Source organism: Oncorhynchus keta, chromosome 1 (assembly GCF_023373465.1).
Source record: "Oncorhynchus keta strain PuntledgeMale-10-30-2019 chromosome 1, Oket_V2, whole genome shotgun sequence".
In the NCBI taxonomy this organism is placed as follows: Eukaryota; Metazoa; Chordata; class Actinopteri; order Salmoniformes; family Salmonidae; genus Oncorhynchus; species Oncorhynchus keta.
In genome coordinates this window covers 49,133,470-49,146,658 of record NC_068421.1, presented here as the reverse complement: position 1 = coordinate 49,146,658, position 13,189 = coordinate 49,133,470, and the positions used below count along the sequence as shown (strand labels likewise).

The 13,189-nt window shown below is 45.8% G+C and overlaps 1 protein-coding gene and 1 long non-coding RNA gene across 3 annotated transcripts in view; both read right to left on the bottom strand.

Annotated features, from left to right (window-relative positions):
• LOC118384519 (PEX5-related protein-like) overlaps nucleotides 1-13,189 on the bottom strand; it is a 160,265-nt gene that overhangs the window by 17,694 nt on the left and 129,382 nt on the right. For both annotated transcript variants that reach the window (XM_052526575.1, XM_052526577.1), the window contains one exon: nucleotides 9,130-9,222. In XM_052526575.1, coding sequence (XP_052382535.1) covers nucleotides 9,130-9,222 — 93 coding nt within the window. The remainder of the gene's footprint in view (nucleotides 1-9,129; nucleotides 9,223-13,189) is intronic.
• Nucleotides 10,286-12,920, bottom strand: LOC127932151 (uncharacterized). The gene is made up of 2 exons (XR_008144389.1): nucleotides 12,744-12,920; nucleotides 10,286-10,435 (listed from the first exon to the last, which is right to left on the bottom strand). It is a non-coding gene; the product is annotated as an uncharacterized LOC127932151 (long non-coding RNA).

The following is a 13,189-nucleotide window of genomic DNA, read 5'->3' as shown; positions in this document are numbered from 1 at the left end:
CACCAGAGCTGTTGCCAGATAATTTAATGTTCATTTCCCTACCATATTATTATTATTATTATAAGCTGCCTCAATGTCATTTTTGGGAATTTGGTAGTACGTCCAACCGGCCTCACAACCGCAGACCACGTGTAACCACGGCAGCCCAGGACCTCCACATCTCCAATTCATAGCGATTTCAGGATTTGGCACCGCCCCTGTCAAGGTGGATCCGTTTGAGGTAGTGAACATTACTCACTGAACCAGCCACTCATTCATAGAACATTGGCTTGTGAAGAACTATTTATTTATATTTTTGTGTTGACAATAGCTAAGTCATGGTGTGGTGCTTAGTACCTGGAAGTGCAAGCTACAAGCAAGCACAGGCTGCTAGGGTAACATTTAATCGATTACCTTACTAAGAAGTCGAGCAGAGGTAACTAGCTGACAAACTACATTTGTTTATCTAAACCAAAATCTAGCTACCTAGCTTTCATAATATGCTGGCTAGACATTCCAAAGCAAATTAATGTAATTAGCCAGATAACAGCTGGCTATGTAATTTGTAACTTTGCAAGCTAACTTTAGCTACCTTAGGTTACGTTAGCTACAGCCTACTGGACTATATCTAACCGTTAGCTAACTAACTACCCAGAGGCTAACGTGACAAGCCTATATCAACATCTGTAGTGACAACATCAAGCGCAGCACCAGGAACTAGTGGAAGTCATCTTTGCAAAATCTTTCCACCATGAATAAATGTAAATACACTGGAGCTGGTCATAAACATGGTCCATGTTTTGTTGTCATAGTTGGTGAGTTTATAAGTAGGCTACAACTTCGGTGTTATGGAGGCTTCGTTGATTGTTTAAGCAAAGCGTGTTCTATATTGGAGAAAATCAGTTATTAGTAGGGAGGAAAGGGTGTGGGTGACTGACTGACTGGTGTCAGTATTGTGTGTGTGAAGGTTAGTCGGCATGTTCTATTGACACGAGGGGGATGGGTGGATATAGTACCTTGAGTGTGTATTGATGGTGACAAAATAGTCAAAATGTTGGCTAACCACTGACAAGTGTATGCCCTACAGACTAATCTTGCTACTGCTGATGAACACGACACCAGCTTTAGTAATACAGATCCTGTAGACCAGGGGTGTCAAACTCATTCCATGGAGGGCCTAGTGTCTGCTGCCCCCGCTACCCTTTCAATTAAGACCTAGACAAGCAGGTGAGGGGAGTTCCTGACTAGTGACCTTAATTCATCATTCAAGTACATGGGAGGAGTGAAAACCCGCAGACACTCGGCCCTCCGTGGAATGAGTTTGACACCTGTGCTGTAGGTGTTGGATGAAAGCTGTCAGCCGGGAACAAGCTCAACATAATCTGACTTGGAAGAGGAAAAGACTGCACAGGGCTGGCAAGAGCAGAAGTGTATAGTCTGAATCCAAGGTCATTAGCGCATTAAATTCTGCCAGACCAGCTGACATTGCCCAACACTAGGTTCACTAGCTGAAGAACATTCCGGACCCGGTCTGGAACAAAGCCAACACACCATTAATTTTTCAGTAAGACTGATGTTATAGAATGCCTAGTAATGCTCACAACTTCATTGTGGTATAGATATTGCTAGCTCTGTACATTTATGTATATAATGGAGTTTGATATAGATTTATTTTCTGCAAGTGTACTGATGAATGTCTAAATCAGGGGTGGGCAAATTCTTTTGGCTCGAGGGCCACATCGGGATTTTGAAATTCAACGGAGGGATGTATTTTTTAGGGGACCAATTGTTAAAATCAATTTGCAGGGGCCTCCCGAGTGGCACAGCGGTCTACGACACTGCATTGCAGTGCTTGAGGTGTCACTAAAGACCAGGGTTCGATACCAGGCTGTCACAGCTGGCTGTGACTGGGAGACCCATGAAGCTGCGCACAATTGGCCCAGCATCGCCCGGGTTAGGAGAGGGTTTGGCAGGCAGAGATTTTCTTGTCCCATCGTGCTCTAGCCACTCCTGTGGCGGGCCGGGTGCATGCACGCCGACACGGTCGCCAGGTGTACGGTGTTTCTTCCGACACATTGGTGAGGCTGGCTTCCGGGTTAAGCTGGCATTTTGTCAAGAAGCAGTGCGGCTTGGTTGTGTTTTGGAGGATGCCACTGTTCTTGTCCGTCGCCTCTCATCGATGGGACAAGACTAACTACCAATTGGCTGCCACTAAATATTATTAACATGTCTCGCGGGCCTTCGCCCCCGCATGGTCTAAATGATTCCAACTGCATCCGAAACCAATAGTGTTGACGTTAACTTCAGGATCAATTCATTGTGATATTCATGAAATATATTTAGCATTAACTAGCTACAATCTTACTGCTAAAACAAATAATGGCAGGAGTTGATAGAAAACATGTTTCAATAGAAACCGATTAGTCGGTCAATATACAATAAGTAGACATGGCTTGTATTCAAGTCAAAGTTTATTTGCTCTGGAGACAGGTTCATTTTCAAAACAGTATGCAGGAACAGTTATGGCAATGTATACAGTAGAATAAAAGTATACTAATGACTATAATAAATACTACAATTCTACAAAGGGACTACTTGCATCTGATGTGGTGTGTTTGGGGGGATGCAGTAAAGTGTTCAAAGTCACTTTGGTACACGGGGAGATTGTTATGGACCTTTCACAGCTCCTCTTGAGTTTCATTGAATGGACCCAACACATGCAGGCAAGGGCATTTGGTGTCCTGTGCCTAGCTTTTCCACCACGTAGGACAAACTCCAAAAAACATCTGTAGGCCACCAAGCGGTATTGTCTGTAAGAGAATGACAACACTATTAAGGACTTTCATGGGCAATCATTTGTGTACTGTCTGTATTCCTACTGTAGCAGCACGATACAAATAATGGCACTGGACGGGGATGGCTGCCGTTTTACGGGCTCCTAACCAACTGTGCTATTTTGCTTGTTTTTTCGCATTGTTTGTAACTTATGTACATAAAGTTGCTGCTACCGTCTCTTATGACCGAAAAGAGCTTCTGGACATCAGAACAGCGATTACTTGCCTCAAACTGGACAAATGTTAAAGACAAAATGAGTCCGAACATGAAGGATATACTGCCTTCCGGAGAACATGTCCACATCCCGTCATTCGCATTCAGAAAATACGGAAATACTGAGGGAGAAGGTCTGGATACAAGACTCCCCCTCACCCTCCATTTGGAAAATCTGACCATAATTCTATCCTCCTGATTCCTGTATACAAGAGAACTAAAGCAAGAACTACCAGTGAATTGCTCAATAAGAAAGTGGTCTGATGACGCAGATGCTAAGCTACAGGACTGTTTTGCTAGCACAGATTGGAATATGTTCCGTGATTCTTCCAATGCCATTGAGGAGTATACCACCTCAGTCACCGGCTTCATCACTAAGTCCATTGAGGGCGTCATCCCCTCAGTGACCGTACGTACATATCCCAACCAGAAGCCATGGATTACAGGCAATATCCACACCGAGCTAAGGACTAGTGCTGCTGCATTTCAAGGATTGGAACACTAATCCGGACACTTATGAGAAATCCCGCTATGCCCTCAGGCAAACCATCAAACAGGCAAAGCGTCAACGCAGGACTAACATTAAATCCTACCGCACCGGCTCTGATGTTTGTCAGATGTGGCAGGGCTTGCAAACTAATACGGACTACAAAGGGAAACCCAATGTTTGCACATTTATAATAAAAAAATACAATTTAAATCTCACATTCACGTAAGTATTCAGACCCTTTACTCTGTACTTTGTTAAAGCACCTTTGGCAGCGATTAAAGCTTTGAGTCTTCTTGGGTATGATGCTTCAAGCTTGGCACACCTGTATTTGGGGAGTTTCTCCCATTCCTCTCTGCAGATTCTCTCAAGCTCTGTCGGGTTGGATGGAGAGTGTGGCTGCACAGTTATTTTCATGTCTCTCCAGAGATGTTCTATCGGGTTCGAGGCTCTGGCTGGGCCACTCAAGGACATTCAGAGACTTGTTCCGAAGCCAATCCTTTGTCTTGGCTGTGTGCTTAAGGTCGTTGTCCTGTTGGAAGGTGAACCTTTGCCCCAGTGTGAGGTCCTGAGCGCTCTGGAGCAGATTTTCATCAAGGATCTCTCTGTACTTTGCTTCGTTCATCTTTCCCTCAAACCTGACTAGTCTCCCAGCCCCTGTTGCTGAAAAACATCCCAACAGCACGATGCTCCCACCACTATGCTTCACCGTAAGGATGGTGCCAGGTTTCCTCCAGACGTGACGCTTGGCATTCAGGCCAAAGAGTTCAGTCTTGGTTTCATCTGACCAGATAATCTTGCTTCTCATGGTCTGAGAGTCTTATATAGACAGGTGTGTGCCTTTCCAAATCATGTCCAATCAATTGAATATATCACAGGTGGCCTCCAATCAAGTTGTAGTAACATTGCATGGATGATCAATGGAAACATTGGAAACACCTGAGCAACATCAATGGAAACACCTGAGCTCAATTTAGAGTCTCCTAACAAAGGGTCTGAATACTTATGAAATGTGGTATTTGTTTTATTTTAACACATTTTCAAACATTTCTAAAAACCTGTTTACGCTTACGAAAAATCGGTGGCAATACCGGAAAATGGTTGTCTAGAAATGATCAACCAATTTGACAGAGCTTAATGGGCAAATGTTGGACAAGCTCTTAGACTTACTCAGAAAAACTGTAATCGCTGCTAAAAGGTGGTGCTACAAAGTATTGACTCAGGGGTGTGAATACTTATTTAAATGAGACCTTTCTGTATTTCATTTAACACATTTGCAAAAATGTCTAAACACGTTTTCAATTTGTCATTTTTTATTGTGTGTAGACGGGTGAGATTACATTTAATCAATTTTGATGCTTTCTAAAGGCCACTGTATGCTTAATTTCTCAAATATACACTCTTAGCTCTCATTTGACACCTAATTTGATGTGCTCATATGAACTTCACATGTTAGTGCTCATGGAGCTTTTATACAAGGAAATGCCCAGAGTTATGAGTCATTTAACGGTCAAGGTAATGTGGAGAGAACGCGTTTTAATTTGATAAGATTGAATGTGCATACAACCATACGTCATTCCTTGATTAAACAAGCACAGACCTGGGGCCATTTTATGATTAAAATTACAACATCTGTGAGAAAGGCAATTAAGAATGGTGCAATATTTCATTTGGCGACAGTAACCCTGCAGAGGCTTCATCCTAACTGATTCCAGAGCTAACAAAGCACGTAGCTAGAGAGACTGCGTGTAAGATGTAAGATCTGCTTGCGTGCACGAGTGTCCTATTGCTGTGTGTCATCACCACAAAATCGGACAAACTAATTACATTCTTGGATGTTACTTTCATGAGTGCATGCACCAATTATGATATGTGCCACGGTACTGGAATGGTTGTGCAGGGTGAAACAATCCTCAATAGCGTGACACATGACAATGTGATGGCAGTCTCTGTAAATTAGACACTTTGGCCGTTTTATAACAGATTCTAAGGAATCAAACACACTCTGATTATTTGAAATGTTTGCAATACAGACAATGGTGTATTTTGCACACAGATCAGCATTTTCATTTCTGGGAATGAGATTGAGAGAGGAAGGTCCTTTTTATCCCATGTATCAATGAAGCAAGACTCTGCCTGCGACCAATTCGACTAGCTCAGATGAAGTGTAAATGTGAAACGCACAGAATTCAGGCTTGTGCTCGCTGCCTGCCAAAACAACATAAGTTAATTTAGGAGATCCATTCGTTACTTCATGAATAGATTATTGCCAGTATAAGTAAATATGGAAATGCAGCCAGAGATAATGCCAGTCCTTGGCCCACGGAACAGACCAAGAGCCTTATAGTTTGGCCCTTAATTGCAAGTAGTGCTGTCCCCAACTCAAGTGAGGTAATTTATACAGTCAAAATAGATTTTTCTACACAGTCTAGGTCATTTCCTGAGAGCAAATGATTGCTGTCTCCTCTATAATGTAGAATATAGCTCTAAACAACTTAGTGCATTATACTGTACAGTTTTTGTTTTAGACTTCATTATCAAATTGGCATTTTTCTTCTCCAAGATTAAGGGACCGACATTAATGGTTGTGCAATTTATTTTTTCTTTAATTATGCTTGATAACGGAAGGAACCATAGTCAGGCAGACATGAAAGTGCGAGGGCCTTTCATTTTTCTTATCGGATAACTATCAGTGTTCTGTTTTAGAGTAAGTCAGTGTCTAATTACACAACCAACAGCGGTACAGTTTATTTCAGTGTTTAATTCCATCTGTTTCTACCTTAATATGGCTCCAAGGACAGCCCCGCAGGTGTATCTGTCAAACCACTTCCTGTTGTTGTGATTGTGATTTTGCACATCAATAGAGCCATTAAAGGATTGGACGTGTGAAGCTCTTTGAAGAACATCAAACACACTTTCAGACATGTAAATTGACTGATTTACTTCATATTTGGAGGGTGGAATTAAATTCCAACACCACAATGCTCTTGATATCCAGGAAATTAATTCAGATCTTCCCTGTTCAATTTATACGGAACAAAAATATAAACGCAACATGTAAAGTGCCGGTCCCATGTTTCATGAGCTGAAAAAAAAGATCCCAGAAATGTGTTTATATATGCTTTCCGTTTATACTTTCCGGATGCACTGTATATAAGCAATATAACAATGTAGATGTACAAGCTATAGCATAAAGGAACGATGAGCAGATAAGAGGCAAGCCATAATTTCGACAATGAGTTGAGCTAAGAGGGACGTGGTCGATATGCTTATTTGTTCATGGCTTTTGAAATTGACAGCGACAGAATTCAGAACATGGGTCGTTCTTACAGTATTCTCCTTGTATACCAAGTCAGAACCGTATGATAAAAAAAACGGCATATAAGCAGACAATGAAAGCTCTTACAATATTCAATTATGACATTTCTCTAAAACAGGCTAAAGTTATAGGCTACATGTGCACCACCAAGTCAGAACAGTAGGCTACTGGAGAGGGACCCAATTCTTATGGTGAGACACATGGGCTACTAACAGCTTACTACACAACATACACTTCGTATTACTTTCTCAGTTACAGTATACATATCTCCCTGGCATATTACATCATTTATGCAGTTACATACAAGACATATTTTTTGGACTCACCATTGTTGTGCTGTACTTGAACAGGAAGGTGGCGTGCCGGTCCTTGTGGGCAAACTTTGTCATCAAACTATGTCATCAAAGTCTGGTATTCTCTGGATGAAGTCATGCTGGATTGACAGCACAGTCAATCTATTCAACATTTTCTGGCCCATGGTATGGTGTGGGAATGTTTATCCTTCTAAGCTTGGAAAAGAGACCCTTTCAGACAGATGTTTTTAATCCCTGAACCCGGACTTGGACCACACACACTCTCCACTGACAGACACTCGCAAATTCGGAAATAAATGGTTTGGAAGGAATCTGTCGCTTACTGTGAGCACAATAGTGATTGCTTTGCGACGCTCACAGAATGCCACCGATTCCTTCCAAACCACTTACTTTTGGATATGGGATTTGCTGGGTAGATTATCGATGTGATTCATGATGATGAATGCTTGTCTAGCCATCTAAGATTTTGAAAGTAGGATGTTGACATGATCAGTCCAATCAAAGCTACGGTAGATAAAAATGTGATCTGTTGCAATGACCTTGAGCCTGGACGGGGCTTCTACTGTGAATCTACGGCAGCACCCAAGAGGGCTTGAACTGCCTCGCTCTCCCTGTAGATTCTGTAGTGATGTAAAGTCCCCATGAGTGACAGAACACTGAGCCAATCATGGAGCAACTAGAGAATATTACCAACGCCTACAAACTGCTTTTGCTGGCCGCCCCTCTACCACAAAGTACTGAGCTGGGATGAAACAGCTGCATTTTGGAGTTGCCTTACTCAATAGAGTAGACCATGTTGGTACCGTATGCAGCTTTATTAACTCAATGTTAGTATAATTTAATTATGACAATGTGATTTCATCAATTGAAAGCCCTTAATCTATTTTATGAGAATTTGTAAGATTTCTTGTTTGCATAAAATAGACGCAGACCAGTCTTTAAATAATAGGTAATAGAATTTATTCTCGGAGCGCGCTCCCACTCAAACACATGCATTAGTTTAAATACAGATCATGACATCATTTCACCGTCTTAACCGAACCCCCCTCTCGACAGGACAAAGTAAGGTGAAAAGTTAATTCTATCTTACTAACACACTCCCAGATAACTTTTGACCCCTCAACATTATCGATCACCACTGAACTGACAGGTTTAATTAACAGAAACCCTAGGAATGCACTCACTGCCTAATCTAAAAACCCCAGAGCTAAGTTTCAGGTTGGGTCAACCATAGGCTAACGACCTTATGTGTTTACGCAGTCCACAACCCATTTGTTCCTGCCCATTTGGAATGGTTTTATTACTCCTTTCTCCTGTCACACAATTTCTTCTTATGAACTCATATTGTCTATTAAGCATAACAGCTATTATCAAAGACTGTTAGGCTAATGGGCTTTAAAGTGAAGTTGAAAGGTGATATTAGAAAAACTTCCTCTGCCAATGTTTTCAGGATTATTGCAATATGTGATATCGCTGTCACTTATTGGTTTGAACCTTAATGAACCAATCAGCATATCCATCGGCTGCATTTCAATCGCACTGACCTGAGGGCACATGATAGGTGAAAGAAGCAATGGATGATGGATGGCTACTTGGAACTTCAGAAAGCTAGCACAGACTGAGACTCAACAGTGCGGGTGAAGAAGCTCTACTTTGAGTGTGACTGGGTAGGGTTTGAGACCCGATATCGTGCACACCATAAGACTGTTGGCACACTATGCTAAAGTCCATGCATTAGTGCTGGGAAGTCTTCGGGTCTGAGGCAAAGTAACGTATTACATGAAGCAGTGCCTTGTATTACTAACAAAGTTCACTCGTCTTATTTCAATCTGTGCCCTCTAGTTCTGCTATAATATCGAGAAATATAGCCACCCTGTGTCTATCTTTAGGAGCAATTCAAGAGTTAAGCGCTTGAAAAGGCCCAGGTGCAGTTGTCTGAAACCTATACATGTGTGATGTGTCTGAAATCCCCCTCCGCTTACCTCGACAGCCGCCTTGGCGCGCTCAAACTCTTCCTCCAGGGACTGGTTTCTGGACAGGAGACCGCCACCGAACCGCTCTTTACTCAAACGGCCCTGTTTCTCACACACACACACAGAGAGGGGTGCAGTGTCAGCCATCTCTGCCTTCCCCTGGAGTGGCAAATATCACTGCCTCGGCAAAGCCTTTGACATGCTCAAGAAGGCCAGCGGCTGGCAGGAGTGCCTCCGTCAGCACCTCTCAGCCCCCTCGAACACTTTTCCCACTTATCAGCGCCACTTCTCTCCAACCTCACTATCTCATCTCGATTACAGATTCATTCCCCTCTTTGTTGGCCAGGTCATACATCGCATGCCCTTTTGTATACTTTCCATGCACTATTATAACTCAGAAATATGCTGATTGTAGCTTGGTTATAGCATCTGACAGTACATTGTGCTTAGGGCTGTTTCAGTTAATGTATTACCGCCACACCAGCAGTTTTGAGTCCTGACCACAGTCAAATTCCACGTGACCATTGAGTCACGGTAATCTCCTCTTACGCTCCTTGGACATGCATTGGTAGTACCCAACTTGCTAATGACGTCAGGTCGCTAATGGCCTGGTACTCAGCGCTCTATTGTCCCTCAAACTACTCTGACATCAATGCTGACGCAATCGAAAATGACATCAAACACAGTATCATGCTTTTAAAACTCCCCTCACTGTGATGATCAATTTGAAGAAAGTTCAACAACTGGGTGAAAGCGCATGGAAAACATGGACGTTGCGGATGTTGTTTCAAAGCCAAACACAACAAAATGGACAGAGCATTCTATGTTGATGATTAATTCAAAAACACCCATACGCATATTATGCATAGGCCTATACACTGTATGAGCCCAAGCCTGAAAAAAACCCCAACTGAATTCAAATAATGGTTGTGCTGTTATACAATACATAGCCAAATAGCCTCCAGCTTACACACAGCAGAAAAACATTTTAAATAATGCATAGATTTAAGATGTCTTTGGTACATAATTGGTCTAGAATGTACTCCACAATTTAACACATTCTAGTAGTCGCCTTTAAGTGTGGACTGTATTATTGTAACGAGTTTCCTCCTCTTCTTCCGAAGAGGAGAGGCGAAACGGATCAGAGGACCAATACGCGGCGTGGTAATTTTCCATGGTACTTTTTAATGCTATCAGGTACACATGAACAAACTAACAAAACAAAAAATGTGAAAACTCAAATTACAGTCCTATCTGGTGCACACACAGAGACAGGAAACAATCACCCACAAACACACAGTGAAACCCAGGCCACCTAAGTATGATTCTCAATCAGAGACAACCAATGACACCTGCCTCTGATTGAGAACCATACTAGGCCGAAACATAGAAATTCCCAAAACCTAGACAAACAAACATAGACTGCCCACCCAACTCACGCCCTGACCATACTAACTAAACACAAAAACACAGAAAATAAAGGTCAGAACGTGACAGTACCCCCAAAGGTGCGGACTCCGGCCGCAAAACCTTGACCTATAGGGGAGGGTCTGGGTGGGCGTCTGTCCGCGGTGGCGGTTCTGGCGCGGGACGCGGACCCCACTTCACCCTTGTCTTTGTCCGCCTTATTTTCCGCCTCCGTGGCTTTCTCACCATGGCAACCCCTCTCAATGACCCCACTGGACAGAGGGGCAGCTCGGGACAGAGGGGCAGGGGCTCTGGACAGAGGGACAGGGGCTCTGGACAGAAGGACAGGGGCTCTGGACAGAGGGACAGGGGCTCTGGCGCCTCTGGGCTGAGGGGCTCTGGCGCCTCTGGGCTGAGGGGCTCTGGCGCCTCTGGGCTGAGGGGCTCTGGCGCCTCTGGGCTGAGGGGCTCTGGCGCCTCTGGGCTGAGGGGCTCTGGCGCCTCTGGGCTGAGGGGCTCCGGCAGCGGCGCCGGACAGGCGGGACGCTCCGGCAGCGGCGCCGGACAGGCGGGACGCTCCGGCAGCGGCGCCGGACAGGCGGGACGCTCCGGCAGCGGCGCCGGACAGGCGGGACGCTCCGGCAGCGGCGCCGGACAGGCGGGAGGCTCCGGCAGCGGCGCCGGACAGGCGGGAGGCTCCGGACAGGCGGGAGGCTCCGGCAGCGGCGCCGGACAGGCGGGAACAGGCGGGAGGCTCCGGCAGCGGCGCCGGACAGGCGGGAGGCTACAGGCGGGAGCACCTGCAGAGAGGAGACAGAGAGACAGCCTGGTGCGTGGAGCTGCTAACAGGCGGGAGGCTCCGGCAGCGGCGCCGGACAGGCGGGAGGCTCCGGCAGTGGCGCCGGACAGGCGGGAGGCTCCGGACAGGCGGGAGGCTCCGGCAGCGGCGCCGGACAGGCGGGAGGCTCCGGCAGCGGCGCCGGACAGGCGGGAGGCTCCGGCAGCGGCGCCGGACAGGCGGAACGCTCCGGCAGCGGCGCCGGACAGGCGGGAGCACCTGCAGGGAGGAGACTGAGAGACAGCCTGGTGCGTGGAGCTGCCAAAGGAACTACCAGGCTGGGGAGACTTTCAGGAGGCTTGGTGTTAGGAGGAGCCTGAAAGACCGGGCTGTGGGGAGCACTGGAGCTCTGGTGCGCAACCTTGGCACCACTTCCCCAGGCTGGACAACTACTCGAGCCCGGACCCTCAAAAGTGCAGGCACAGGTTGAACCGGGCTGTCACGGGAGATCTAGTGCTTACTACACGCACCTCTCCCCTAGGCTCCACTCCCACAGTTGCCCGGTGAGCGGAGCGCAGGCAGAGGACGCACTGCACCCTCCCAGCGCCCGGAGACACAGCACGCAGAGCCGGCGCAGGATAACCTGGACCAAGACTGCGTACCGGCGACCAGACCCGCTGAGCAGGCACCATACGCCCTGGCTCAATGCCCACACTCGCATGGCACTCTCGGGGGGCTGCCCTATAGCGCACCGGGCTATGGACACGCACTGGCGACACCGTGCGCTCAACCGCATAACACGGTGCCTGACCAGTAATGCGCTGCTCATAATAAGCACGAGGAGTGAGCTCAGGTCTGCTACCTGGCTTAGTACCACACCTCGTGTGCCCCCCAAAAAAAATTTGGGGCTGCCTCTCGTTGTCGCACTGCCGTGCTGGCTCCTCATATTGCCGCCGATCAGCTTTCGCTGCCTCCAGCTCTGCTTTGGGGCTGCGATTTTCCCAGCCAACCTCATTCTCCTGTAACCTTCCTTGCATTGCTCCATCGAATCCCAGGCGGGCTCCGGCACTCTCCTGGGTCGACCGCCCACCTATCTATCTCCTCCCAAGTTGTGTAGTCCAGATTCAGCTCTGATGCTTGCCGCTGTTGTTGCTGCTGCTGCTGCTGTCGTCGCTGTCCTTTACCACGCCGCTTGGTCCGATTGTGGTGGGTGATTCTGTAACGAGTTTCCTCCTCTTCTTCCGAAGAGGAGAGGCGAAACGGATCAGAGGACCAATACGCGGCGTGGTAATTTTCCATGGTACTTTTTAATGCTTTCAGGTACACATGAACAAACTAACAAAACAAAAAATGTGAAAACTCAAATTACAGTCCTATCTGGTGCACACACAGAGACAGGAAACAATCACCCACAAAAACACAGTGAAAACCAGGCCACCTAAGTATGATTCTCAATCAGAGACAACTAATGACACCTGCCTCTGATTGAGAACCATACTAGGCCGAAACATAGAAATTCCCAAAACCTAGACAAACAAACATAGACTGCCCACCCAACTCACGCCCTGACCATACTAACTAAACACAAAAACACAGAAAATAAAGGTCAGAACGTGACAATTATTATGCATACGGAATGGATTGGTTACCTTGTTCTACACTATAAACCTTCAATCCATGAGTCTGGGAGAGAACGTACAGGCCTAGGCGATTCTGTTGGTTCATTGATTGTGCTTACAAAATGAGTAAAGAGTGAATGAATCGGATTTTGATTTTGAATAGCCTTGTAATAGGTAATTTAAAAAAAATATTTTCATAATTAATAGGCTGACACATTACCTTTTAGCTACAGAATCTCACCACCATGCGTTTCCATCTCTTTTT